Source organism: Endocarpon pusillum (assembly GCF_000464535.1).
Source record: "Endocarpon pusillum Z07020 unplaced genomic scaffold C716229, whole genome shotgun sequence".
Lineage (NCBI taxonomy): Eukaryota > Fungi > Ascomycota > Eurotiomycetes > Verrucariales > Verrucariaceae > Endocarpon > Endocarpon pusillum.
Genome location: NW_006913567.1, coordinates 6151 through 32457, shown reverse-complemented (window position 1 = coordinate 32457; position 26307 = coordinate 6151). Strand labels below are relative to the sequence as shown.

General features: G+C 43.0%; 2 protein-coding genes across 2 annotated transcripts; one reads left to right on the top strand and one right to left on the bottom strand.

Moving 5' to 3' along the window:
• Positions 1-2409: 2409 nt before the first annotated feature.
• EPUS_01359 (uncharacterized protein) lies at positions 2410-3630 on the bottom strand (the record flags this gene model as incomplete). Its single annotated transcript, XM_007788302.1, has 1 exon — positions 2410-3630. The coding sequence occupies one exon, from the start codon at positions 3628-3630 to the stop codon at positions 2410-2412; it is 1221 nt and encodes a 406-aa protein (XP_007786492.1).
• An 18567-nt stretch (positions 3631-22197) lies between these two features.
• EPUS_01358 (uncharacterized protein) lies at positions 22198-22671 on the top strand (the record flags this gene model as incomplete). The annotated part of the gene is made up of 1 exon (XM_007788301.1): positions 22198-22671. The coding sequence occupies one exon, from the start codon at positions 22198-22200 to the stop codon at positions 22669-22671; it is 474 nt and encodes a 157-aa protein (XP_007786491.1).
• Between the last annotated feature and the right edge of the window lie 3636 nt (positions 22672-26307).

The window sequence follows — 26307 nt, the reverse complement described above, 5'->3', positions numbered from 1 at the left end:
AACTCTCGAAATTTCGTCTTGATAGTCTCTTCTAACCGACGTGTAGTCTCCTCCGTGCTCAGATTCTTATTGAGAATTCTTGTAGTAACAGGATGAATACTCTCGGAGCGTTGATTTGAGTGGCTGCCCAAGTTCGGATACGTACGAGTATAGATACGTAGAAAGGAGGTTTCTCGAGGGCCCCAATACTCATTAAGATAGTTGATTTCGTCCGATTTCAGCTTGGAATGTAGCTCTTGCCGGTGCTCTGCAAGCTCTTCCTGCGTACGACTCTTGATGAAACGCCATAGGGCATCTCTCAGCTTCTCTCGAGCCTCTTTCTTGTATTCATGATCTGCAAGACGCTTTATAACGTTCTCTACAGCGTGTCAATCACAGTACTGCAGAATTGCGTTCGGAAGGGCTGTAGGAAGTGATGCTGTCATACCAGCTGCTTAGTCGCTAAGTATCAAACGAGATAGAGGGATCGGATGATAGAAAAAGTGTTGTTTGAGGCTTGAGAAGATGAAATCGAATGACATCTTTGATTCTAAACGAGCGAACGATAAAGCAGCAACAAAGATCTTATTACAATTGATTATACTAGCCATAACAAGAAGAACTAGATTTCGAGCATTTGTATTAAATGTATCATCAATAAAGAGAGTCCAATCTGCTATAAAGCGTTGAGTATATCGAATTTGATCAGGATGAGCGAATCATATTTACTGTAACTGAGTATTAATAACCTTGTCATTTTTAATTTCCTCCTCTATACGATAATCAAAAACGAAACCAGCATCCTTAAAAGCAACAACAAGGCCAGCAAACTCATCTTTCTCAGCAGAAAGCGTTCGATGACGAAGATTATAGTAACTCTTTCGATCAAGCGGAAATCCAGTTTGTTTAAGTACTCTCCGAGCTATAAAATATGAGATATAAGCTGACCGCAGAGACCTACCTAACTCTAGAACAGTCTAATACTCTAGAAGCGTCTTTTTGTGCTCTGAATATATCAACGGATTCACCGTTATAGCATGGCTATGAGTGTTGTTTTTGACACCTAGTACAAGGCCGAATTCGCCAGATCCACGCTTATCTATCTGCTTAAAAGCAAGATAGATATGATAAGGACAGTTCCTTGCATTGATAGTTGTTCCATCTCGCTTACGTTGACTAGTTATCTCGTTCTCCTTATTCCTCTCAACATGCTCCTCCAGATGTCTCCAATTATCTGCCGAAACTCCGTGGTGAATACAATAGAAATAGAAGCGTGGACGAGCCTGCTTCATACTACCACTCTTGCGTACGATCGCAAAGCCCTGAGCAAAAGCATACGCCTGCAGACGCTCCTGACAGAGGTCTACATTGTCAACGACCTCACCATTGGTAGGCTCAACTAGATATGACGGGGGAAAGGCTCTAACGCGAGATTCAACCTCGCCACGAAGATGAGCAGGGCAGTGAGGATGAGCAGTCCAGACAGTGGTGGTGGCTATGACGATAATTCACAACACCAAGGATATCTATCTCAATATCTACTTGGGAAGCAAGAGCAAGCTCAAATAAACAGTATCAGAGGAATGGCAGTATGTGGGATTAGGGCAGGAATGCTGCATACAAATTACTACTGTGGAGTCACGCCAAGAGCCCAAGGAATTCCAAACGCCGAATGTAGAATACCGCTCGCCGAATGTACCGCTCTGAATGTACCGCCACCGAGACATTCCGCTCAGACATCCTGGGAGTTTGTACTTCCTGAGAGATTTTCTCCTGAGACTTTAAATTTTCCAGGACCTCAGATCTCCCGGGAGAAGGTTAAAGAGTCTTTTTTTTGGGTGATTCATAGGCTGTCCCAGCAGTAGGCTCTAGCTTCTCTTCTCGGCATGAGAAATACACCTCGACAAAGCACAGCTCGCTTCCAGAGCATAAGCGGCTCGGCCAAGCTCTCAGTATGGTCTCGCCGACCACGGAATAGATAGGCTCCTATGAAAGGTCTCCTCTGCTTTGAGAAAAGAGACGTAAAGTGCATCCCCGCACGCCGAAATGTACCCCTGAGCGAAAAAGAGTCGAGGTACCTCGAGAGCCAACAGACCACACTCGACGCTGGCCACGTTCTCCGACATGAAAAGCCTTGCTAGATATTTCTTCATCAATTCTCTCGCCTCTAAGCCTCCTCCGGCCAAAAATTACTCTGTTGTGGGAAGGGGTTGCATCTTTATCTGTCCTAATAAGGGCTCTATCACCTTGGTAGTATGGCGCTTTAAATGTCCGATCATCTCTGGTCGGGCTAGGATAAACTTGATAGAGGCTCATGAAGGCCTTATTAATGCTCTCCAGCCAGCAATTGAGGCAGTCTCTAGTCGGCTGTAATATTACTGTCGGGATTATCTAAACTTAGATATTTGCCCAAATTTGCCAAACTGCGCTTTAATGTGTACCTAATAACCTGACACTTTTCCACTTAGCTAAGGTTAAAGCAGAAGAAAGAGCGTCAGGATGCTCAGTAGGTAGGACCCGTTTTTGTAGTTGGACACACTCCGCCATGAGTTTAATGGCCTCCCCTTTTCTGCCTTGCTCCTTCATGGTAATTGCAAGATTGTTCATAATGTTTAGCGTGTCTGGATGCTCCTGCCCCAGCACCCTGTTTCTCGTCTCCATCACTTCCACCACTAGCTCTTCGGCCTCCTTCCATCGCCCTTGATTCTTGTATGTCAACGCCAGACTATTCATGCCGGTCAGCGTGTCTGGATGCTCCTGTCCCAACACCCTCTTACTCGTCTCTATCACTTGCACCTCTAGCTCTTCGGCCTCCTTCCATCGCCCTTGATTACTGTATGTCGACGCCAGGTTGCCCATGCTGGCCAGCGTATCTGGATGCTCCTGCCCCAGCACCCTCAAACTCGTCTCCATCACTTGCACAAACAGTTCTTCAGCCTCCTTCCATTGCCCTTGATTGTTGTATGTCAAGGCCAGGTTGCCTATACTGATCAGCGTAGAAGGATGCTCCTGCCCCAACACTCTCTTTCTCGTCTCCATCACTTGCACGTCTAGCTCTTCGGCCTCCTTCCATCGCCCTTGATTCCAAAATGTCGACGCCAGGTTGCCCATGCTGATCAGCGTAGAAGGATGCTCCTGCCCCAACACTCTCTTTCTCGTCTCCATCACTTGCACGTCTAGCTCTTCGGCCTCCTTCCATCGCCCTTGATTCCAAAATGTCGACGCCAGCATCCCTAAGCTATATGACGTCTCTACATCCTCTCTACCAAGTAATTTTCCTAACGCTCTAATCGACTTCTCACATATTCTCTCGGCTTCATGGTAATCTCCCCTGGCCCAAGCATACGATCCCGCCTTCCGTAATATCTGGGCCCATTCTCGTACCGACCTGTCATCCATTAGTTGCTGCCTCTCGGCTGACTTTGCGTGTGGGAAAAGCATCTCGCATCTGGCCCAGTTCTCGTGATTGCCGTTTGGAAGCACCGCGTTCAGCTTCCTAATAAACTGTGCCTTCCATTTCTCATCCTCTCTGTGCATTACGAGCCACTTTCGCATCACTAGCTGTACCAGTCCATGCATTTCGAATGTCTCATCCTTTCTAAGAGATACGAAAGAGTAGCTTTGTAGTCGGTCCACAGCCTCTTTAAACATGTTATTACTCGCCTCAGATGTACTACTAGCTTTAATGTCCTTATTCTTGTTCTTCTTGTCGTCTTTAACATTGTCTTCTTTCTGCTTTATCGAATCCCGGATCACTTCTTCTTGTGATAGGACTCTTAATACTTCCTTAGGGATTCCTTGCTGGTCGAAATAGCTTATTAATAAGAGTAGGTTGGCTAACAATAGCCACTTCTCCCGGATATCATCAAACGATATCTGCTATATAATGATAATAGAGTTCTTTGCTTTCACGTCTCGCTGAAGATAGCCCGCCTCATAGTTTAGAAGACTTGTCTTCTGTTTCTCGTTCCGTTAAAATGTTTTAATATATTGCTGTACGCTATAACTCGCTCCTTTTTGCTAGATGTACGTAGTTGCCTGCACGACCGCTAGCGATATATATTCTAGTGTGTACATTAGCTCTTGTAGATCTTTATCATTAGCGAGCACGTCTAACTTCTTCTTTAGGAGCGTTATCGCGTCCATGTCAGTCATTAAATCAACCACAATCACGTCCCGTGATTCGATATGCTTTGTTGCCACGCTTCTCGTCCGTGTCGTGATCAGAATTGCCTTGTTCTAGCTTTGTAGAAGATATGCGAACAATGGTCGCCTGAGCTGATCCTCTCTGTCACCGACCTGTGCCTTTGATGCGGCCGCTTGAGGAATTAAAATGACAGCGTCATCATCTAAGTTGTCTAGTACTAGCATCCACGTTCTATTTGACTCGTCCTGGAGTCATCTTGCCACTAACTCAAATATATTCTCTTTCGGATCTTTGTGACTGGGAATCTTTACCAGCTCTGCTATCTCACGGTATCCCTACTTGATTCGATCCGCATTACTTATATAGATCCAGAATACCTACGTCTTAGGAGACCGTTTACAGAGGCGATGGCAGTATTTGATACTAAGCTGGGACTTACTACAGGCTTATTAGTAGATAATATCTGACGGAGAGGGATCAGCTTACCCCGCCCTACTAATCCCTACGAGTGCGACTCTTGACGCTGCGGCTCTACACCGTTGCTTAATATGTTCTAGCAGAGTCCTAGAATCATGTAACATCCTACAGTCGACAAAATTGACGTCGCGACAGAAAGGCACTGTTGACAATGGCGAAGCTGGAGTCTTGAGTTGTTCAAGAGGAGCTGGACGGAGCGGCGTTAGCATTATTAGTAAGAACGTGAAACGTCACTTGCAATTCAAAGATTTGTTAATCTTCCTTTGTAACCGCTTAATTGCCTTTGCTCTTCCTTCTCTGTAGCAAAGCGACATATCAATATTAAAGATGCCTAAGAGAGAATATGCTTTATCTTCTTAACGCTTCGTTTCGCGATGCTTCGCTTAAGAAAATCGCTCCTCAACCTCAAACCTTGTCAGAGGCCCTTCACACAAAGCCTTAATAGCGATCCCTGTTATTTTATAGATGCGCTGTTCTAATAATCTCTTACTGTCTAGCCAGTCGCCCTCTGATAAAAAAAATTCGACTGATGCTAGAGTAATTAGCTCTTGCAATATTCAGCCTCGGCTAAACCATCTGCTTTTCTGAAAAGCCGCTTCCTATGTAGTCAGTGATGACGGTATATTAGTAACATGCCCAGATGTTGAGACGTTAGATAGATACACGTAGCATTTGTCCGCATTTTTATACTAGCGAAACATCGAGTTGATGGCCTTACTAAGTTCAGCGCTGCTTGATTTATCAATGTAGCAGGTGTCAACCCAGAAGAACTGTAGACTGTCGCGGGCAGCTTGATCTCTGCAAAATTCTATCTTCTTGTAGCCAGCCTTGTTCTTGCCAGTACCTTCTATTAAGTCCTTAAAAGTGACCTCCTTACCATCCGCTCCCTAAGTGTGCGAAAGTATAGCATAGTAAGGGATGTTTTCATTATGCTGCTCTACCAGACTCAAAGTTCTATGCCCTTTATCTTTTATGAGACGTATTACTATGCGTATTTGCTGTAAGACTTAAATAAGCGCAGTTATAAGTAGGTAGGAATAAATGGCTCGTCTCTTTATAGCAATTTATATTACAGGCGGCAGTAATTAAGGAAGACTGTTACAGATAACGAGTCAGATATTAGGATGCCTCTAGGGACAAATTTTAGCCTTTTAACCTAGAGGATCGCAGAGGCGTATATATAGGAACATGACACAGCCTATTTAAGAGACACTCGAAGAACTATAGTCTACTATGGCCTATAGAACGCTGCTAAAGCCACGCTGACAACTAGTGACTATGTAAACTACACAGTCTTGGCATAAGACAATTAGGTTTATAATCCTCTGGTCAGAAGATAAACGCTAAGCCCACATATTTTAGAGGTCACACGTTATATAAGCTCCATATTACAGGACCGCAACCTAAAGTTGAGGTAAAGCTAGTTATACAAGCCACTTTTAATTACCGTAATGCCTTAATCAATAGGGATCAGAAATACCAGGTTTGCGCCATAAAATGTGAAACCCAGCCACAACAAACAGCCCCTCTAACAACTATTCACACTGAAAAGATAGAGCAGTATCTCCCTATTCCTAATGCCTTAATTTCACAACTTGCTTCTTTAGCTTCTTTTACTCACGATTTTTGGATCTAACAATATGCAGGTGTAAACGTAAAATTCTTACGTTTGTGTCCTTATTATCTTATGTCCCAGAATCTAGAGTTGTAAGGTAGAGTATTTTCTCGTCTTACGAATAAAATGCTTTATTATAAACGACAGCTCTAGAGAACATCTTCGCATAGGGGTTCATCAAGACTAAATCCCTAATATTCTGCCTTTGTCTTGTCTGATTTCTCCATCTTATTACACAGGTCATGTAAGGCTCTGCACAGGATATCGAATGCCTCCACAGTCTTTGCTTGAAATCCACCGAAGGCAATAGCTATTTCTTCCCGCTGCGCTACCTCTGCCCTGAGATAGGAATTCTCCCACGTGAGTTCGTTGATCCGAGCCTGGTCGGTAGTCTGTCTTATTTTTCCTTGACAAACACGACTCGGAAGCCTCTTGATAGTTGAAGTCGTGCCTCCTTTCTGTAAGATCCAGTTGTCTAGAGGTGTGATCTCCTAAGGGTGCGTTTAAAGTTTTGTATTAGTTGAAAAATAAACTTAACGTTCTATAATAATTGACTTTTGAATAGGCTAAAATTAGAAGTAATAATACTAAAGTAGATTAAAGCATACAATACAGCTTATTAAAGTACTATAAGTAGTGGATTTATATTGTAATAAATACAAAAATAATTTCCGTCCCTCTTATACTTATGCTAATTTTAAATTTAATAATCTATAACTATTTTTACACCTCACTCATTATTTTTTACCCTCTCTCTTCTTCAAACCTAATCACTTCTTTTTAGCATTTTCTTATCCTAACCCTCCTACTTTATTTGCCCCTAATTAATAATTACTAACATCTATATTTAAAATATCTTAGCTTTTACTTAACCTTCTTTTAGATTTATTATTACTTCTTACATTGTATTAGAGGACCATAAGTATAAAAAATCAAACAACCTTATTTCTAGGACTAGAATATATAGCTACGCCTTCAGAAAGAACCTCTAAAGCTCTTGATTAACAGTCTATCCCGTTCAGCTCTGATAGCTAATATCCGACTCAAATTAGCTCTTTATCACAAACAAGGTCCAAACCCCCTATGCGTCTAAATGTCTTTGACAAGAATCCATAGACAAAATACAAGAAGTTCATGAAAGTTAATCAAGCAGGTCCAGCTACTCTTGCGTATAACAGAGATTACCCCAAGAAGATTTTCGCCGTAAAGGAAGTCAAAGGATTTGGCAAAGACTCGCTTAGTCGTCTCCGTCCAACCATTCATGCGAACATCATCCGATTTGTTGCGGCGTACTATCATAAAGGGTCTTACTTCTTTTTTTATGATGACATAACTATTCATCTGATCGATCTCTTGTCATCGCCTAAAGACAACCTAGAAATCAATGACATTGCGACTATTTGTCTCAGGATAACAGAAGCACTAGCATATCTACATAATGACCTCAGAATCTGTTATGGCACTATAACAACACGGGATGTCCTCTTGTCAAAAGTTGGAGAAGTCAAGCTTGGTAGTATCTTCTAAGAACCTAATCCAAGTCATGAAGATCAGCTAACAGAAAGTCAGCCAACGTAGGGTATTCTATGCTGACCAGTTACGGTCAGCGCCCTCATGAACAGGACGTGCAACGAGATATACAGTCTCTAGGGCAACTGCTTACCACCATGCTGCGCTTAAGTCCGCAACCATCATCTGTAATAGATTTCATTAAACGGACACGAACAGACGCTTCTACAGACCTTCTTCAGGTATGTGATACCAACCTTGCTTAGTGGGTGTATTAAGACTCGCAGTATGATTTTTTGAATCTTTCCCCGCGGCGTTCTGAACTCCTTTATAAGATATGCATTGCTGCAAGCACTATAAGCAACTCTGTAGAGATTATTGCTGAATAAGGATACTATGAAAGTGGCTATCTTTGTTGGCCCTTATGATCTTTACATAGCTTACTGCGACTGTTTCATTCCTATGTATAGCGTTCTGTTGAGGAAACCTGTAGCAATATTATTTTATAATCTCTGTCTTTTATATAAAGCACTTTATACCTTAAAATTTTTAACGTACCTCTTCAACACTTATTCTAGATGGCCTGATATTGCCTCCGACTACTATTCAACTTTCTAAATGACTTCCGCTTATAAATAGCGAGAAGAGAAATTAAAGTTTACTATTTTTTTGATATCCTGATTTTCTATAATTACGTGAAGTTAAGACTTAGAAACAACTTTGATTCTTCTGGCTCTGTAGATAACACAAGTACAGCGACTAACTCTGATCAAAAAATACAAATCGCAAATCGTTCTTGCACCGTCTGCTAAGAGAATAGATAGACCTTTTCTTACTCTTAATCAAGCTCAGCCTAGGCCATATTCTTTAGAAATTCTCCCTGTGTCTGCATTTAGAGCCCTTTAGCCTTTACCACCTTACTCAAGAACCTTATTCTTCTCTGTGCTTGGCTATAAAAGAGATTCAGCAGTTTTCTATTCTCTCTTTGAAGAGCAGTAATTGCTGTCATCTGCATCTTGATAATCTCAATGTCGCTTAGCTGCTTGTTGTCGCCTCTGTACTTATTGTTATACACGAGCTCCTCCAGATTAGCGACTTGTTTTACCCGTTTCACAGGACTAGGAGTATATGTTTCCTCCGTGGTGCGTTTAAGGGTTAAGGTCAGTTTGTCCAAGTCGGGATAGTAGGATGTACATGGTATATCCTTTATAAGATCAATGAAATTATTATTTTCTGATATATGTATTGGGCTGAATAGCTTAGGTAGGATTTCGACTTGTTCTGGATGGCCCGGACTAAGAAAGTCTATGTTCAGGTTCTCTTCTATGATTAGGCAAAGAGAGACTTGATAAGCTTAGTATTCTTGAGAAACTTGCTTAGGGCTGTAATACTTATTAGGAGACTTTAGAAGCTTAGTTATAGTTTCTAAGAGAGGTCCCCTTAAAGTTACACCTTGCTAGGGTCTAGCGAATAAATAAGACATTCTATAGAGAATTAATCAAGTTCTGTAATAATTATATACTTAGGTAATAAGAAAGCTGTTAAGAGAGCTGTCTAAAGCTTTTATATTAATAGTAAACATGATAAAGTCTTTATACTTGTTAATTATATCTAAGATAAGAAAATAAAGATAGGATTATATAGTACTCTAGGAGAGAATGTAGTAGTTTAGAAAAGGAAGAGAAAGGGAAGAGGAGAGGGGGATTCAATATGAAAGAACATAAAAAGGGGCGCGGCTTAAGTAGAAAGGAGGAGTCAAAGAGTAAGAAAGAAGGAAAGAAGAAGGGGTGATAAGAATAAAATAGAGAGGAAAGCCAGGTAGAAAAGAAAGAGAGAAAGAAAAGAGAAGGAAGAGGGATGAATTATAGCTAAGGGTGCGGAAAATTAATATGCGAGGGTGTGAATTTAAAGGCGGGGTTTCAGATACATTGCGTGCAGCAATTCTATAAATATTGCTTGAGCAAGATAGAAGGAATTAAGACAGACTATAAAAGTGTTCTCTTACTATTTCTGAAAGTCGTTCTGCAACTCCAAAAGTAAAGCTTACCCCGAAAACTTAGTAATATTTATTTCTTTTAGACTCTATTAATAGAACTAATCTGTTCGTTCTTAAAGGCCCTTCTTAAAATCTTTTATGCTAATAGGCTTCCTAATCTAGACTATAACGTCTGATAACAATGTGTATATTTATTTAGGTACAACAACACAAAGTAGTCAAAGGTAGCCTCATTACTACGTTGTCAGGAGCTTGATAGAGGCGGCTGAAAGATTGGTGGAATAGGTGTAGCGAAGGTCGGAAGACAAGTCAGCGCAGCGAGATCGGTTAGTCGAGCGTTAGGGGCAGTAATTCATCCGCAGTTTCGAAGGCGAGTGCCTCGTCTGCGACCTTGGCTGCAGGTGGTAGAGACGATTCAGATTTGCCTACTACATGGGCAGAGGTGTGCTCTTGAAGTGTTTTATAATAACTTGGCTTTCCTGTCTCAAGTGTATAATCAATGACAACTTAGAGCATTGCTTTATATTAATAAGCATATGAACTAATTGTGAGTTGCATTATGAAGTGAATAAACAGAAGGATGAGAGGCAAATCTACTATGCGGAGTAGCATATGCACATCACGTGATACGCAGGGGCTAAGGATTTGGCGCCACACACGCCATGATCGAATAGGCTAGTCGTGTCATCGTCCAAGCCACAAAGCACAGCCGAGAACGAAGGCAAATTCTTTCTATTAGAGAATGTTATTACTCTTACACTCAGAAATAACTCTGTCTCAAGCTAGTCTAATACATCTTGCAACTCTAGTACATATCTCTTCCTGCAAGTGGTCAAATGCTAGTCTTAGCTACAATCGCGGACTTCGACTGGTGACATCTCTAATAATGGCAGAATTAGAGGTGTGCAGCGGGTAGTATTAATGATTGTTTAGCATTTCTTTCTAGACTTGTTAGTGAAATTCGGTAGGCATAGGTCATAAGGCAGAGGATAACTTTTGTCTTATTGAAACTGTTAAGGCTTGTTCTTAGAATGGCACGGTCTTCTTACTATTTCCTTGATAAAAGTAGCCTATTTCTCATCATTAGAGTCTGTTGTATAGATATAGTATTTCCTATTGCGTTTGATGATTAATATAGAGTCAGCGTTGCATATAAAGCTCATCTCCAACAGTTTTTTAGCAGCAGTAAGTCTTTGTTGATAAAATTTCTCCTTTAAGGTTCTGTTTGTATCTCCTGACTTTTGAATTCTAGATTTTATTATTATAATGAGTTGCTAAATTCTTCTTTAACACGTATACAGTAAAGGGTCTATGATTTGCTTAAAGTGTGAAGTATAATAGAGAAGGAACAAGAAAAGGGCTATCTATATATACTTAGACAAGAAAATTGAACCTTTACAATATAGTTTACTCTAGTCTATTTACTTATATTAAATAAGTATTAGATAATTTTAATTAAGCGCTTGCCATATTTAGTGACAACTTCAAATTAGATAAGCGCGTATTATAAAACTATACCCCTCTCTTTCCTTTCTACACCCTTTTCTCTAAATCGATTAATTCCTTTTCACACCCTGCTTCTAAAAAAAGACAAAGGGTTGTTCTATAGTCACTCTTGATTAACATCTGCTCTTAAATACCTAAGAAGAACCGCTCATCATAACTTGTAAGACCAGAACTCTCTATTCTCTCAAAGATGAATCCATTTATCATCCACACTATCATCGTCGGAGGGGCATTCGTCATGCTTTTCCTACTACACGTGACGAGGCTTTCGTCCACTTTATCACGGTCGTGGCTTGTCCGAAAGGTCTTCAAGCATTTAGTCTGGCCGACCATAGTGCGTAGGACTCGTTTTACACCGCCAGTTTCAAGAGGTGACGTTGTAGCCCAACTACTCTACTGGGGTGGTACTCTTGTGGTCAATGTATTTCGAGTCCGAAGCTTAAATGAAGCAGCCTCAAGGGCTGGATCCCTCGCTATCTTACATTTTATTCCACTTATGGCGGGTAATCGTCTGAGCTTCGCTGCTAATATTATTGGTCTTTCACTTCGCACGTTCCAGTATCTGTACAACACCTTAGGGCTCATGGTTTCGGCTTAGCTAATCTCCCACGTTATACTCCTTTTGAGAACTAATAGAGTAAGGCTGCCGGAGCTAAAAGACCACTACAGTATAATTATAAGGAACGCTAACCCTAGTAAGGACGAGACTAACACACAACAGGCAGGCTGCTCAATAATCACTGTTGCTGTAGCTGCGACCCCTCTTGTACGCTGGTTAGCCTATAAGATATTTCTTTGGATCTATAGATACCTCCCTATTCTAGCAGTTTACAGTATATGGTACTACATCAGCAAACAGCAACATGTTGAACGCATCCTACTTTTGATTAGTACCGGGATCTTCGCCGTATCTGACATGCTACGTTTTGCGAGAATATTATACTAAAATATCGCCAGGAAGCGGACTTTGGTGAAAGCAACTGCGGTCGAGCGAAGCGGTGCGGTCTTGATACAGCTTGAACTCTCACGCCCAAGAAAAGTACAGCCGGGTGACTTTATCTACCTTCGGTGTTTGTCAATCTTACTTCGATCGCTCTTTGAAAGCCATCCATTCTTAATCGCTTGGTGGGATGAGGACGGAAATGTGGGCGGCTGCGCTGTCACAATCTATCTTCTGGTTAGCCCCTAATATGGATTTACTAGTCAACTTTTGCATAGATCTAATCAGAATCAGCCGCTGTAAATGGCTGTTGATGGTCCGTATGGTAAAACGGTCAAGACGTCAAACTATGACACGATACTGCTCTTCGCAAATGGCATCAGTATCACTGCGCTGATACCATTTATCAAGGGGACTATAGATGATCACAAAAAGAATCGGATATCAGCGCGTTAAATATTATTGATCTAGGAAGTAAGCAGGGAAAGTGAGTACTCTTTCACACTTCTAGGAATTCTATCTCACCTGATGAAGGCGATGAGGTTTGGGTCACAAATTGGATGAACGAAATGCTAGAAGCTGATGAGGCGAAGGTCTGTAATATTTTGCGTCTGATGACGACTCAGGCTTACACCAACCAGATGCTGCACTTTTCACTGTATGTGACCGAAGCCAGCAAGTAGCCAGGGACACTCAAATACTTCGGCAAACGGGGTAAAGGCATATATGGCAAATGTTGTGTGCCTCGGGTCATGGATACAGAAATGGATCTGAAAGTCGGCCGCACGCTAATTTTGGGTGAGCTAATTAGTGATCTGTCGAAAGAAAAGTGGGCTAATGATAACGCAGTGGCAGCGGGAACACAAGTTCGTGACCAGTTGAAAGAGGTGATGCCGAAGTACGTTAATAAAGATGTCCATCTTGAACTACTTGATTTCGATCCTCTTCCCGAGCGCGAAGGGTTCAGGGATAGATATGTCAAGGAAATTGACTATGAAAGGGTGATCGAGTATGAATAGGCAATGGAACTTCGGTTTCAAACAGCTTTATCATGGCATTAGATGATTATTAGTTGACCTAATAGTTGTAATGCAACTTGTATAATAAGGGCGATTAAGGTAGTAGGGCTCCTTTCTAACCAGAGAATAAATACTACAGGGGTCCATGAAATAGAGAGCGAATTAGAAGAATAACTGTAGAAATCGCTGTTGTTAGTCCGTATGCGCAATGCCCCTTTTTATCATATCTTTGTTTCTGTAACCTCTGTGCATTTTGAGAGAGAACAAAGTATCCTACGAGGGTAACATACATTATTCTCTAGCTTACTAGCCTGACTCTAGATTGCATAACGCTGTAGCTAAAGGGGGATCTAAAGTAAGACGAGTTCTGTATAAATAACTTGTTTCTAAACTAACTAATCTGTAGACCAGCTATTAGTTACATGACTGCGGATGATTAACTTGCTAGACTAAGTATAGACCAGAGCTAAGCGCTGATGACCCTTACACAATTGTTACTCATCCCTAAATAGTCTTCAGTCTTTAAAAACTACGAGCCATACACAGAATCAAAAAAGCCAAAATGGGCTGCCTGATCAAGTCGAGATTGATGCGACAAGCTTTTCCGGTGCTTGGCTGCGGTTCAATAGATCGCATTACAACTGGTGTAGCCAATGCACCGTTCGTGGTGTTCAGCCAGAGTGCAGACGAAAAGCCTTGTAAAGGAACAGCAGAATTAGTTGCTGATGTCTCGACATTCTCCAAAAACTTTTGCATGCTCTCTCCTGGATTGATTGCAAACACTATTCCTTTTCGATAATAGTTTGTGGGGATCTCTTGGTGACAGAAGAAATATTGAGGATCTGGATTATTTACGCTGAATAAGAGAGTCTTGAACGGGCTATCAGAGGGATTAAATTGTCGAAAACCAGAGTCAAATTGACTACTAGAAATGTATAGCTCTTCAAGGCTTAACTGTATTAATGTGTGGTTAAAAGAGCGAAATCTGAATTCAATAGTATCTCTGACTTCTGTATTGACTTGATTAGGTAAGAAAAACAGCTTTCTAAAAGGACTAACTTCAACATAATGGGTTACCTTTACTGAAGAACCTGTTTGAGTAAATAATGCCACAGCCAAGGTTACTATATATAAACTAACCCAGTTTTCGCTATGACTCTGGGTCTTAAGCCCTGTATTAATAGTCTTAGTGTCTCTTCCGGTTATTAAAGGTACTAGAGGGAAGATTAATCTTGCACTAGATACTATTTAGGGCGCTATTGTAGGAGCAGGGGCTGATGAAGTAGTAGACGTAGCAGTGCTAATAATAAATAAGACTTGTAAGTCTAGCAAAGAATTTAAAGTTACTGACGTAGTCAGAGCTTCTACACTAATAATAAGCCTTATTAAGACACTATTAGTAATAATAGCTATAGACCTAGACCAAGGTGAGCATAAGTACGACTACAGAGCCTTAAACATAGCAGACCTGATTAAGCTAGCAATCACAAATTTATATAACAATATTAAGCATATATACAAGACTTTAAATTATATATTTTAGGCTTTAAGATAATTAGGAGATTAGCAGATTTTAAAATTTTGATTAATTAAAAGTAGATGTTCAGGTCCCTCTATAACACTTTTATATTATAATTTATTATTTTATTTGTTAAAGTAAAAGCAGATAAATTTGTCTCTTATCCACCTGTCTTACCCTTACCCTTCTTATTCCTGCAGATTAAAGCTCCTCGCCCACAGTGCCTGCCTACACTAGTCAAAAAACCTTTCTGTATCTTCTCTTATCCCATGTCACGTGTCACGTTGGAAGCAGGCGACGAGTGCGTGAGATCTTCAGCCCATGTTGAGTGCTATCCTAAGACTGCAGAGCCGACGAGGATGGCACTAGGGTCGCTCCTATATAGCTAGCATGCCCTTTATTAACGCGTAGTGCTAATCAATTCCAATTAATACCCAGCGGCCCTAGCGCTAGCGGCTGATAAGCATAACAGCTATGACATTACTCCCCCCCCTCTAGAAGGCTCGACATGTCCTCATGTCTGATGAGAAAACAACAGCAGAACAGCAGCAGAGCAACAGCACAACAATAGCATCACGAGACCGACGGCATTACAACGTACGTCGTCTTGTTTTCCGAGTTCTTTGTGTGGTTGCTTTATTGTCGTCCGGATGCTCTGAGAGTGGCTTGTCTCTTAGGGCGCTGTCAAGCTAGTGCTGAGTCGCTTGAGTAGACTAGCTTCCTGTAGGTACGCGTTGTGGTAAGCTTGTAATGCCAGAGGAGCGTTTCGCAGGTTGCCAGTAGTGTACTATGTATCGTCGGGGTCCTATCCTTGCCATTGTATTTTGTACTCTAGTCAACCTCTACTAATTCTTGATGACAGAATCTTCTTAACCTCTTACTCGAGATCTCCGTCGACTTCAACTACAGGAGGCGAAGTAGGAACCTGGCCAGGGAGAGGATTGTTATCTGCCTTACGTAGCCGATCTGCATGTAATAACAGCAAGATACGATAGGAGGACGGGAGCTCTAGCTTGTAGGAGTGGCCTACCATTTCTAAAATACGGAAGGGGCCTGCGACAGGATAGTCCAGCTTGTCGGAGGGTCTATCTGTTCTCTACAGCTTCTTAGTGACGAATACAAAGTCTCCTAGGTGGAAATCAGGTGAGCAGCGTTTCTTGTTAGCTTGACAAGTATGCTAAGCCTAAGCTAAGGTCATATTCATTCTAGCCCAGCTCACTGCCTTGTCAATACGACGTAAGTGCTTCCTTGCCTGCTCTCCCTTGCCTGCTCTCAAGTAGCTCTTTCTTGCGTATTCTGGCGTGAGCCGTTACTCATCTGTGTCTAGTCGAAATCCAGACGGGGTTCTTGGCTGTACTTAATCATGTGAGGTGTCAGTCCTGTGGATTCGTGAACTAGAGCTGACCCTATAGCATCTAGTGCCGGTAAAAGATAAGCTTAGTCGTCTTGAAAGTAGTTCACAAATAGCTGGAGCCTTGTATTAACGATCTGATTGATAATTTCTGTTTGGCTGTCTATCTAAGAATGTGCTAATGTTGACAGCTTAGGCTTAACACAATAGAGGCAAGATAGCTTATTAAGAAAGGCGCTAATAAACTACAGTCCCCTGTTGCTAGTGATAGTCTTTAGGCATCCTTTAAATCGCTATATATATTTATAGAAGAGGTTAGCTGCAATAGTTGTAGTAACTATTTTCTTTGTCAGTAGGCAAATATGTCTCTTACTTAACTAATCTATCACTACAAAGACGGCGTCACATTTATTACTAACAATACCAGGTATGTAGAAATCTATTAAGAGGTCGTTCTATAGTCAAAGAGGGACAGGTAAAGAATATAAAAGGCCAGGTGTCTTATTACGCAGCTTGTGGGATTAATAGCATTTATAGCAGTTAATAATATAATATACTATATTGCTACTCTAATAAGGCTACCAATATAGCCTGGCCACTAAAGCACGCGTTTTTGCCTGACCTAGGTGTGCTATAGTCGTTTGCGAGTGGATTTAGCAAAGTAAGCGTGTGCGCAGGTTATCCTCGCCTGATTCTGTCAGCTCTCCCGGTTCTCCCTAACAACTTCTGCTATAACGTTGAGATTCTCGATGTCCTTTATGGCAGCTACCCCTATTCTTATCGGATCCAACAGCGTCCGAGTCTTCTCCTGCGTCCTAGCTTCCTTCTACGTTGGGGTGGCTTCGTTCTTGCACTCCTTGTTGCCGCAGCTCAGCTAGAATGACGTCAATACCGGATTGAAGATTGGCTAGTATAATCACTCTCAGCTGAGCTACTCTGGCAAAAGGATTAGAGAGGTCGAAGGATAGGATAGGGTTTTGATAATCAGTCTCGGCATTAAGGGTGAGGTTGTCGATCCTGGCCGGACTGGATGGGTTAAAGACAGCTGTATTGAACTAGGCAGCTGCCTCTGCGTTCTCGCGTTCGCCGGCGCTGTTACAGCGAATTCAGCTCACTATTGACATTATTGAAGCTATACAAGCTTCCTAAATAGGAAATAGAATAGGGATCTATGGTGTAGTTCCTTATTCAAATACATCCTCTTCGATCCATAGCAGATAATTGCATTTTGCCCTGGATCTCGGAGGCAGCCGTTTCTTCTCTTCTATCCCCCCAGCAGCTCTTGCTAATTGACGTAAGGCCTTATTTCGCTGCTGTTCAGCCTTTCTAGCAGCTGCTGCAGCCTTTTTCTCAAGCGCCTGAGCCTTTTTGGCCTCTTTTTCTGCCTCTTTTTGTGCTGCTAGTGCCCTGAGTTCCTCCGCAGTTCTTTTGGATAGACATCTGCCCTCTGTAGATAGCTGTTTGTTTGCTCTTTTGGTCGTACGAGCATTAGCAACTAGCTCAGCATTGGTTTTGAGCAGAATAGCATTTTCGGCGTCAAGGGACTCTATCTTGTTGAGCACAAGTCGCTTGCCAGGTTCATCTTCAACTGACGTTTCAATAAATCGTTGAATTTGACGTACAGTGCTAATTTCTTGCTCTGTTCGTTCTGATGCTTCGTTCGCATCTCTGAATTAGAAGAGGTATCTGGCTGTGTATGAGCTATTTTGTTGTAAATGCGCTGTGGATCGTACGGAATAAGCCCTGTCGCTTTGAATCCTGCATCGATATTCTCTGAATTGAGAGCTGCCGCCCTAGCTCTTTGATAGAAGCGTAGAAAGTCAGATTTTTCGACGTACGTTCCGTTGAATCGACCGTGAGCTTCAACTTCTGCTGAATACCAACGTTGAAGAGGTCCAAAGCAGGCCACATCTAATGGTTGAAGATAATGAGTCGTATGAGGAGGTAAGATAAGCAAGATAATGTTGTGTAAGTTGCTGAATTCGATGAAATCGATCGTACAGTGAGATTCGTGACACCATCAACAATGAGTAGGCGCTTCGCAGTCGAATCAATTGGCTTTGTTAGAGGATCGAAATGCTCTGTTAGCCAGTTCATAGCAAGAATATTGTCAGTCCATCCTTTTTCGCTTGTAGCTATCTTTGTATCAGGATCCCTGATACTATCCCACCAAACAGCTTGCTGACGTTTGCCCTTTAAGATGATGAATGGGGCAATAGCCTCGCTGTCATTGCCTCCTCGTACGCATTCGATAACAGATATCCACTCTCTGTTACCGTCTTGACGTACAAATGCTTGTTTCTGCTGAATAGGAATAAGAACGTGAGTTCTCTGCATTACCCCCATCATAAAGCCCTTCTCATCCATATTGTAGATATCTTCATCCCTAATTGAGTGCTCCGTACGAATTCGATGGAATAGAGTAAACCATTGTCTTGCAATTAACTCTTTTGTAGCAGAAACTCGATGACGGTCAATAGGTTGTGAGAGGGCTAGTATGAAGAGAAGGGAGCCTCCCGAAAGCGAAGGTATTTAAAGTAAATTGACGAAGATGCTTGAATTGAAGTGGAAGACCCCAATCATTGTATTTGAGGGCATATTTGATCAAAATAGCCTCTTCTGCTGGTGTGAGCAGCTGTCGCTCTTGAATAGCTTCCTTCGTAGATCTTGTAAGACCTCGTTGACGTCGAGAAATAGAGGAGGCATGAATATTGCAGATAGTGGCTGCTTTTCGCAGGCTTAATGAAGGATTCTCATGGAGCAATTGAACGGCTGCATCCACACGCTCAGAACTGGATAAATCAGCATATTTGTCAGCCATTATGAGTACCAATAGATAGATAGGATGCTCAGCTTCAATTTGGACCTGTTTCGAAGAGAATTGGTTGTGGTGACGAAATGATGACTGTTTGAAGTTGTATCTCAAATTGCGTTGTAAAAATTTGGTGTTGCACGGGACCGTATGTTGCACGCAACCGTATAGGACGTTAGCGGCCGACAAGCATGGCAGCCGTGACATCCCAAACATTCCCCCTCCCCTTACTTTTTCCTCTTCCTGTCTCCTCCTCTCCCCTCTTCTCCCCTTTTTTCCCCTCCCTCTCTTCCTCTCCCCTTCTCTCTCTTCCCTCCCCTTCTTCTCCCTTTTAATAATAGAACTAGAAAGGAAGAAGAGGAAGGGACACAAGAGAAAGAGGGGAGAAAGAGAGAGAAAAGAGATCAAAAAATAAGATAGAAAATAGAAAAATTTACTATTTTTATAATATTTAAAAAGAGGTTGTTTCTGCAATGGCTCGAAACTAGAACAAGTCAATAGTCCATAGATTGCTAAAACGTAAGCTGAGGAGTCTATCTACAGTGCGGCCAGCGCTCTACTCTATATACTCCTCCGTCGAACACAAGGGGTGCTACTAGTTAACCTGCGCAGAGGATCCGACGGAGTATCTGCAGGGCCAGAAGCGGTAGCTTCCCTCTGGAGGAGATTGTACTTTCCTAAAGGGGTCGTATCAATCTCCGGTTCCATGGTACTCGTACGGGGAGCCACGTGCCGTACGGATGCCTCTATCGGCGGCATAGTAGCTTGACGGCAAGAGTTCCGCGTGCCGTTGTGGATACGCCATCGGCGCTGCCATCCGAGTGCTGCCATCTGAGTGCGTGGCTGGTCCTGTGTATTTCCTGCGCCATAGCAGAGGAGATACTCCATCCATCACAGTTTCTACCTTAAAGACATTTACCTTATCTTCTTATCTATAAGTAGAGCTTTACTTTTTATAAATATTTTGACAAGTGTAATCAAAAATTTATAATTATATTTATAAAAGAAACATTATAATACTAAAGAACAAGAGAGTAAAGCGAGGTAAGACGACTAAGTCAGAAGACTATAATAAGCAGAAGGAATCAAAATAGGCAACAATTGCAGATATTAGCAAGGAAAGCAAAGTGTAACAGACAAAAGTATTAGATATAGATAATAACTCTAGATCAGAAAACCTAGTATCTAACAACAGCTAATCTTTAGGCTAGAGCGAAAAGCAAAAAAGAGATACAGATCTTACATAATAGCTGTTCTCTAAAGACCAGTTATCAAAGCTTAAAATATTGTTACAGAAGCTTAGGAAAGCGAAAAGTCTTACGCCTAGCAAAATAACTAAGTTAATTAGTAATACTAAAGTCTAGAATGTCTTATATCTAAAATAGAAACTCAAAAATCAAAAAGACATTAGATATTAGTTTTACCTAAATAAGATAAGGCGTCAGATTAAGGAATTAAGACAATGTAATTTAATAGTAGATAACTGTCACGGCTGCCATGCTTGTCGCCTGCTAGCGCTAGGGCGCCGGGTATTGATTAGCACTAGACGTCAGTAAGGGGCATGCTTCTTATATAGAAGCGACCCCAGGGCCCTTATCGTTGACTCTCCAGTCTTAGGATAGCACTCAACATGGGCTGAAGATCTCGCGCACTTATCGCCTGCTTCTAATGTGACATGTGACATTATCCTAAGACTGCTCTTTGACTGGAAACGGTTGTTAAACTATCAACTGCAAGAGATCTGTATCTCTGGACCTGTTGCCAGCTCATTCTGGGTCGGTGTTAACATTCGAGGTCGGACTCGAGTTTAAAGTAAGCCTCTCTGATACCCTCTGCGCCCCTGACGAGGTTAAAGAAGACAAGGAGATTCGGACCTCTGAATTCAAATAAGCGGGATCCTCGTACCTAGTAAGTAAAAGAATAGGGCGCTCTGTACGCATATATATAATGACTCTGTGGTTGAGGCAGAGTATAAACATAGGGTTGACATACTCTAGAGCTGTCAGACAGCTGCCCTGTTCAAAGGGGCCACTAACCTTTTCCCCACCTTGATAATTGCGACACCCTTTAAGGTCCTGTCGTCTTTCCTCTTTTAACTTACGCAACACTTAATTAGAGCCGGGCTACACATCAATAATAGCGACACTAACTAGTAACTAGTCACTAATACGCGAGAACGTAGAGGCAGCCCCCTAGACCGCATTTGATACAGTTGCCTTCGACTCGTCTAGCCTGGCCAGGACCGACAACCCCGTTCCTCCTGCTAAGAACGACTACCTTCATCTCATCTTACCTTTCGACCTTTCTGATCCCCTTGACAGAGTAGCTCAGCTGAGAGTGATTGTACCAGCCAATCTTCAATCTGATATCGACGTTATTCTAGCTGAGCTACGGCAATAGGGAGTGCAGGAATAAGCTCTGATCGACCAGACAGCCGAGAGGGTCGCCTTAGAGCTAGCGAAAACGGCAAATACTAACGCTGACTTAGCCCACCAAATTTCGGAGTACGCTACGTAGCTTGCTACTGCTGGCCAGGAGTTAGAGAAACAGAACGCAGCCCTGCAAGAACAGAATATAGCCCTGCAAGAGAAAATTGCTGACTTAACGGAGCAGATAACCTGTCATTAGGCGTCTGCGCGTTAGGCGCCTGCCTTCTCGATGTCTTTTATATATTCCAACCTATATGCAGAGACAGTGGCCAGCTCGCGACAGAAGGCTACTCCTACAGATCCTCTTCTAAAGGTGGAGCGTACCTCAAACCTGTTATTGACCTTCTTCCTGTCGCCTCTTCTGAGGCCTATTCTGACACAAGCGTAGGATTATCGCCCTTGTGAGACCGGCTCTTATGAGCCAGGAAGCAAGAGAGCCGGCACAGAGCCCCCTAGGTCAACTTCTCTCCCGCCTCCTGCTATTAAGGATCTCCGCAAGGGTACTCCTAAGACCTTTAGCGGCCTGAGCGGCCCTAAGGATATCTTGGTTGAAGATTAGATTTATAAGACTCGCTCTCTTGTTAGCCCTTTCCCTCAGGACGACCCACAGGTTATGAGATTCGTTACTAGCCTTGTAAAGGGCCCTGCTAGAGACCACATCTGCGAGCGCCTTAAACTAATGTCATCATACCCTATTCGGACGCCTGAGGAGATCTTTGCTATTATGAAGCAAGCCTTCAGAGAAAGTAACGCGTTACGCTAACAACATGCCAAGGCGGCCTACGCCGCCTTACGCCAGGGTAACCGACTGTTTGACGCTTTCTAGGCCGACTTTACGCGTTTGGCGTCGCAGATCGGCAAGTCTAGCCAGGATCAGTATAAGGACCTGCAGGAAAAGATGTCTGCCGAACTCCTTCGCGAGATAGGGGATCGGACTTTCTACGACGCCAGCACTATAGCTCATTGGGTCATGAAGCAAGAGAACCGGCTTATACTAATTCGTAGAAAAGAGAGAGAAGAAGAGCGAATCTGCAACCGTGCTCGACCCAACAGCCCGAGGCCCGACACCAGGCGCCCAGAAGCCAGGACTACGCCAGGTAAGGCGTATCCGTTCCCTTTAGCCCCGACAGTAGGCCCACCACGACGCTCTCCTACTCCTTCTCCCGGCCAGGCTACTGGTTCAAAATCGAAGCGCGTGGGTTTCAAGAAGGATGATACGGTAACTTGTTTCCACTGCAACAAGCCTGGCTATGTGAAACCTGACTGCCCTGACCTTCACGTTAGTAAGATCGAAGAGGCAGAATCTGACTTCGGAGATGAGTCCTCTGGCCCTGACAAGGAATCTGCGGAGTCGGAAAACGAGATGCCTTAGGCGAAATCGCAGCCTTAGGCTATCACGAGAGCGTACCCGTCAGGCTCGACCAGCTCGTCGGAGGGCCATCTCTCATCATGGCATTCGATCTCAAGGGTGCGGATAACAAGGTTCTTCATCTTCGTGCTTTGGTAGACAGTAGAGCCAACGCGTATATTCTGATCGACAGGAAGATCGCTTAGGCCGCCCCTTAGCAGCTTGATATCCTTCTTGTTCCTTTGGAGAGGGCTATCCTACTAGTTGGATTCGACGGTCAGCCTAGCAGGCCTATTAATAATTTGCTCCTTGCTACCACACGGATCCACGGTCGAACTCTTACTAATATCCTGCTCTTGGCCGCTGACCTTGGCTCTTACGATGTTATTCTAGGCCGCAAATGGCTAGCCAAGCACGATATTCTGCCGGATTGTAAGAGGAACAAGATATACTAGCCGGAGGACCACCGAGTACAGGAATGGCACGACGCTTGTAGAGATAGGCTATTTGAGGAGGATATTTGACGTCGCAGCCCTGAAGTCAGCTCTGATGATGCCGGCAAGGCTAGGACTTGATTTCAGAAATCTGTGCAAGAACGGCGTCAGCATTATCGACGTCATAAAGCGGAGCTTAAGTTGCCTCTCTCTGATGAAGCTGACAAGAGCCTCAGTCCTGACTCTGATTTAGATGAGGCTGACACTGACAACAGGACGATCTCTGTAAATCTCGTAGGCGCTGCAGCCTTTTGTGTCAGTAGCAAACAGGACGGTGTAATATTAGGGACAGTTACGTTGGATAGTATTGATCATGAGCTGCAGAAACGAGGCCGCCCTGCCTCGTGCTAAGTCAGTCGAGTTCAGATAGCTGATGATGACGAACAGGATGCTCTCGGTGACCTTAGACCTCGTTCTGACGATCTTGAGTCCATCCTCAGCCATCTTCCTTCGTATCTCCGCAATTAAGCAGCCGCCTTTTCGAGAGTAGCTGCAGATACTCTGCCTTAGCACTGTCTGTTCGACCACAAGCTGCGCTTCAACAAGGAACCAGAGATGAAGGCGTTGCATCTGTACAAGATGTCAACTCGAGAGCTTGCAGCTATAAGAGAGTATCTAATAGAGAACTTACGTAAAGGATTTATTTGCCTGTCATCTTCCTCTTTCTTGTCACCTGTTTTATTTGTCAAGAAGAAGAATGGGGACCTTAGATTCTGTATCGACTATAAAAGTCTAAATAAACTTACGAAGAAAGATAGATATCCTTTGCCTTTAATCTCAGAGACCTTGTTATAGTTAGCTTGCGTAATAATCTTTATGAAGCTCGATATCTGTTATATATTCAATTGTATCAGAATAGACCCTGACTTAATTTATTAGGCGTCATTCTAAACGACCTACAGAGCTTTTGAGCTAGTAGTCCTTCTCTTTAGTCTTTGCAATAGTCCTGCTACCTTTTAGCGTTATATTAACTCTGTCCTTATAGACTATCTTGGCGTCTTCTGTATAGCGTATATTAATAATATCCTAATCTTCTTAAAGAACAAGAAAGAGCACAAATAGCACGTATGTTAGATTATAATAAGGCTACACGCAGCTAGTCTATATATAGATATCAAGAAATATGAGTTTGAAGTTACTCGCACCATATTCTTAGGATATGTTATTATAGACTATAGTGTAGAGGTTAACCTAAGCAAGACTAAGGTCATTTGTGACTGGGAACCTCTTATAATAAGAAGAGGTGTGTAGTCGTTTCTTAGGTTCTGTAATTTCTATCGAATATTTATTAAGGGATATGGGCGCATCACTAGGCCGCTTAGTAATCTGACAAGAAAGGATACTGTGCCAAAGTTCTAATTAGATGAGGTCTAACTCAACGCTTTTTGTACGCTGTAACGCAAGCTGCTCTCTCCTCCTGTCCTCACGTACTTCAAGCTAGAACGTGAGACTTGAGTAGAGACGGATTGCTCTGACGAAGCCGCAGCTGGCGTACTAGTACAACTCGATCCTGCCGACTCACAATGGTATCCTGTCGCTTTCTTCTCCACCACACTCAAAGGAGCAGAATGCCACTATGAGATTCATGATAAGGAGATGTTCGCAGTCATTCTAGCTCTCAAAGAATGGCGAGCTGAACTAACCAGCCTTGACATGTTCCTTATTATGACGGACCACAAGGCGCCCGAGTATTTCAGTACTAAACGCCTCCTTAACGAGTGACAAATTCGATGGATAGATATTCTTTCAGGGTTCAACTATCACATCTGCTACCGACCTGGCAAGGAAAATGTCGTGACAGATGTCCTCTTGCGTAAGAACGAAGCCACTCTAACGCAGAAGGAAGCTAGGACACAAGAGAAGACTCGGACGCTGTTGGATCTAATAAGAATAGAGGTAGCTACTATAGAGGACATCGAGAGTCTTAACGTTATAGCAGAAGTCGTTAGGGAGAACCGGGAGAGCCCGACTCTAACATCTTTCAGGGTTCAACTATCGCATCTGCTACTGACCTGGCAAGGAAAATGTCGTAGCAGATGTTCTCTTGCGTAAGAACGAAGCCACCCTAACGCAGAAGGAAGCTAGGACGCAAGAGAAGACTCGGACGCTGTTGGATCCGACAAGAATAGAGGTAGCTGCCATAGAGGACATCGAGAGTCTCAACGTTATAGCAGAAGTCGTTAGGGAGAACCGGGAGAGCCTGACTCTAACAGAAGAACGTCAGCTAGCTACGACAGGATCAGGTAAGTGGTCATTAAGAGATGGCTTACTGTTGTACAACAATAGACTTGTGGTGCCAGAAGGCAAGGATAACCTGCGTACACACTTGCTTCACCAGATCCACTTGCAGACGACTACAGCGCATCCAGGTCAGGCGAAAACGCGTGCTTTAGTGGCTAGGCTATATTGGTGGCCTTATTGGAGTAGTAACATAGCACGTTATATTGCTAACTGTCATGAATGCCGTCGATCCCACAAGCCGCGCGATAAAACGCCTAGTTTCCTGCACTCCTTGCCTGTCCCCCTGCGACCATAGGACGACCTCTTGATGGATTTCTATATGCCTGGCACTGTCAGTAACAGCTGTGATGCCGTCTTCGTGGTAGTAGATCGCTTAAGCAAGAGACATATTTGCCTACTAATAAAGAAGACTGCCACTGCGGCCACTGCGGCTGACCTCTTCTATAGGTATATATGGCGATTTAAAGGATGCCTAAAGACTGTCACTAGCGATAGAGGGCCGCAGTTTATTAGCCGCATTTCTTGATGAGCTATCTTGCCTCTGTTGTATTAAGCTCAAGTTGTTGACATTAGCTCACCCCCAGACAGACGGCCAGACGGAAATCATTAACCAGATCGTTGATACAAGGCTTTGACTATTCGTGAACCACTTCTAAGATGACTGGGCATATCTTCTGCCGGCATTAGACGCCGCAGGGTCAGCTCTAGTCCACGAATCCATAGGACTCACACCTCACATGATTAAGTACGGCCAAGAACCTCGCTTGGATTTCGACTGGACGCAGATAAGTGACAGCTCACGCCAGGACGCGCAAGAACGAGTTACTTGAGAGCAAGCAAGGGAGCACCTACGCCGTATTGACAAGGCAGTGAGCTGGGCCAGAATGAATATGACCTCAGCTCAAGCTCAGCATGCTCGTCAAGC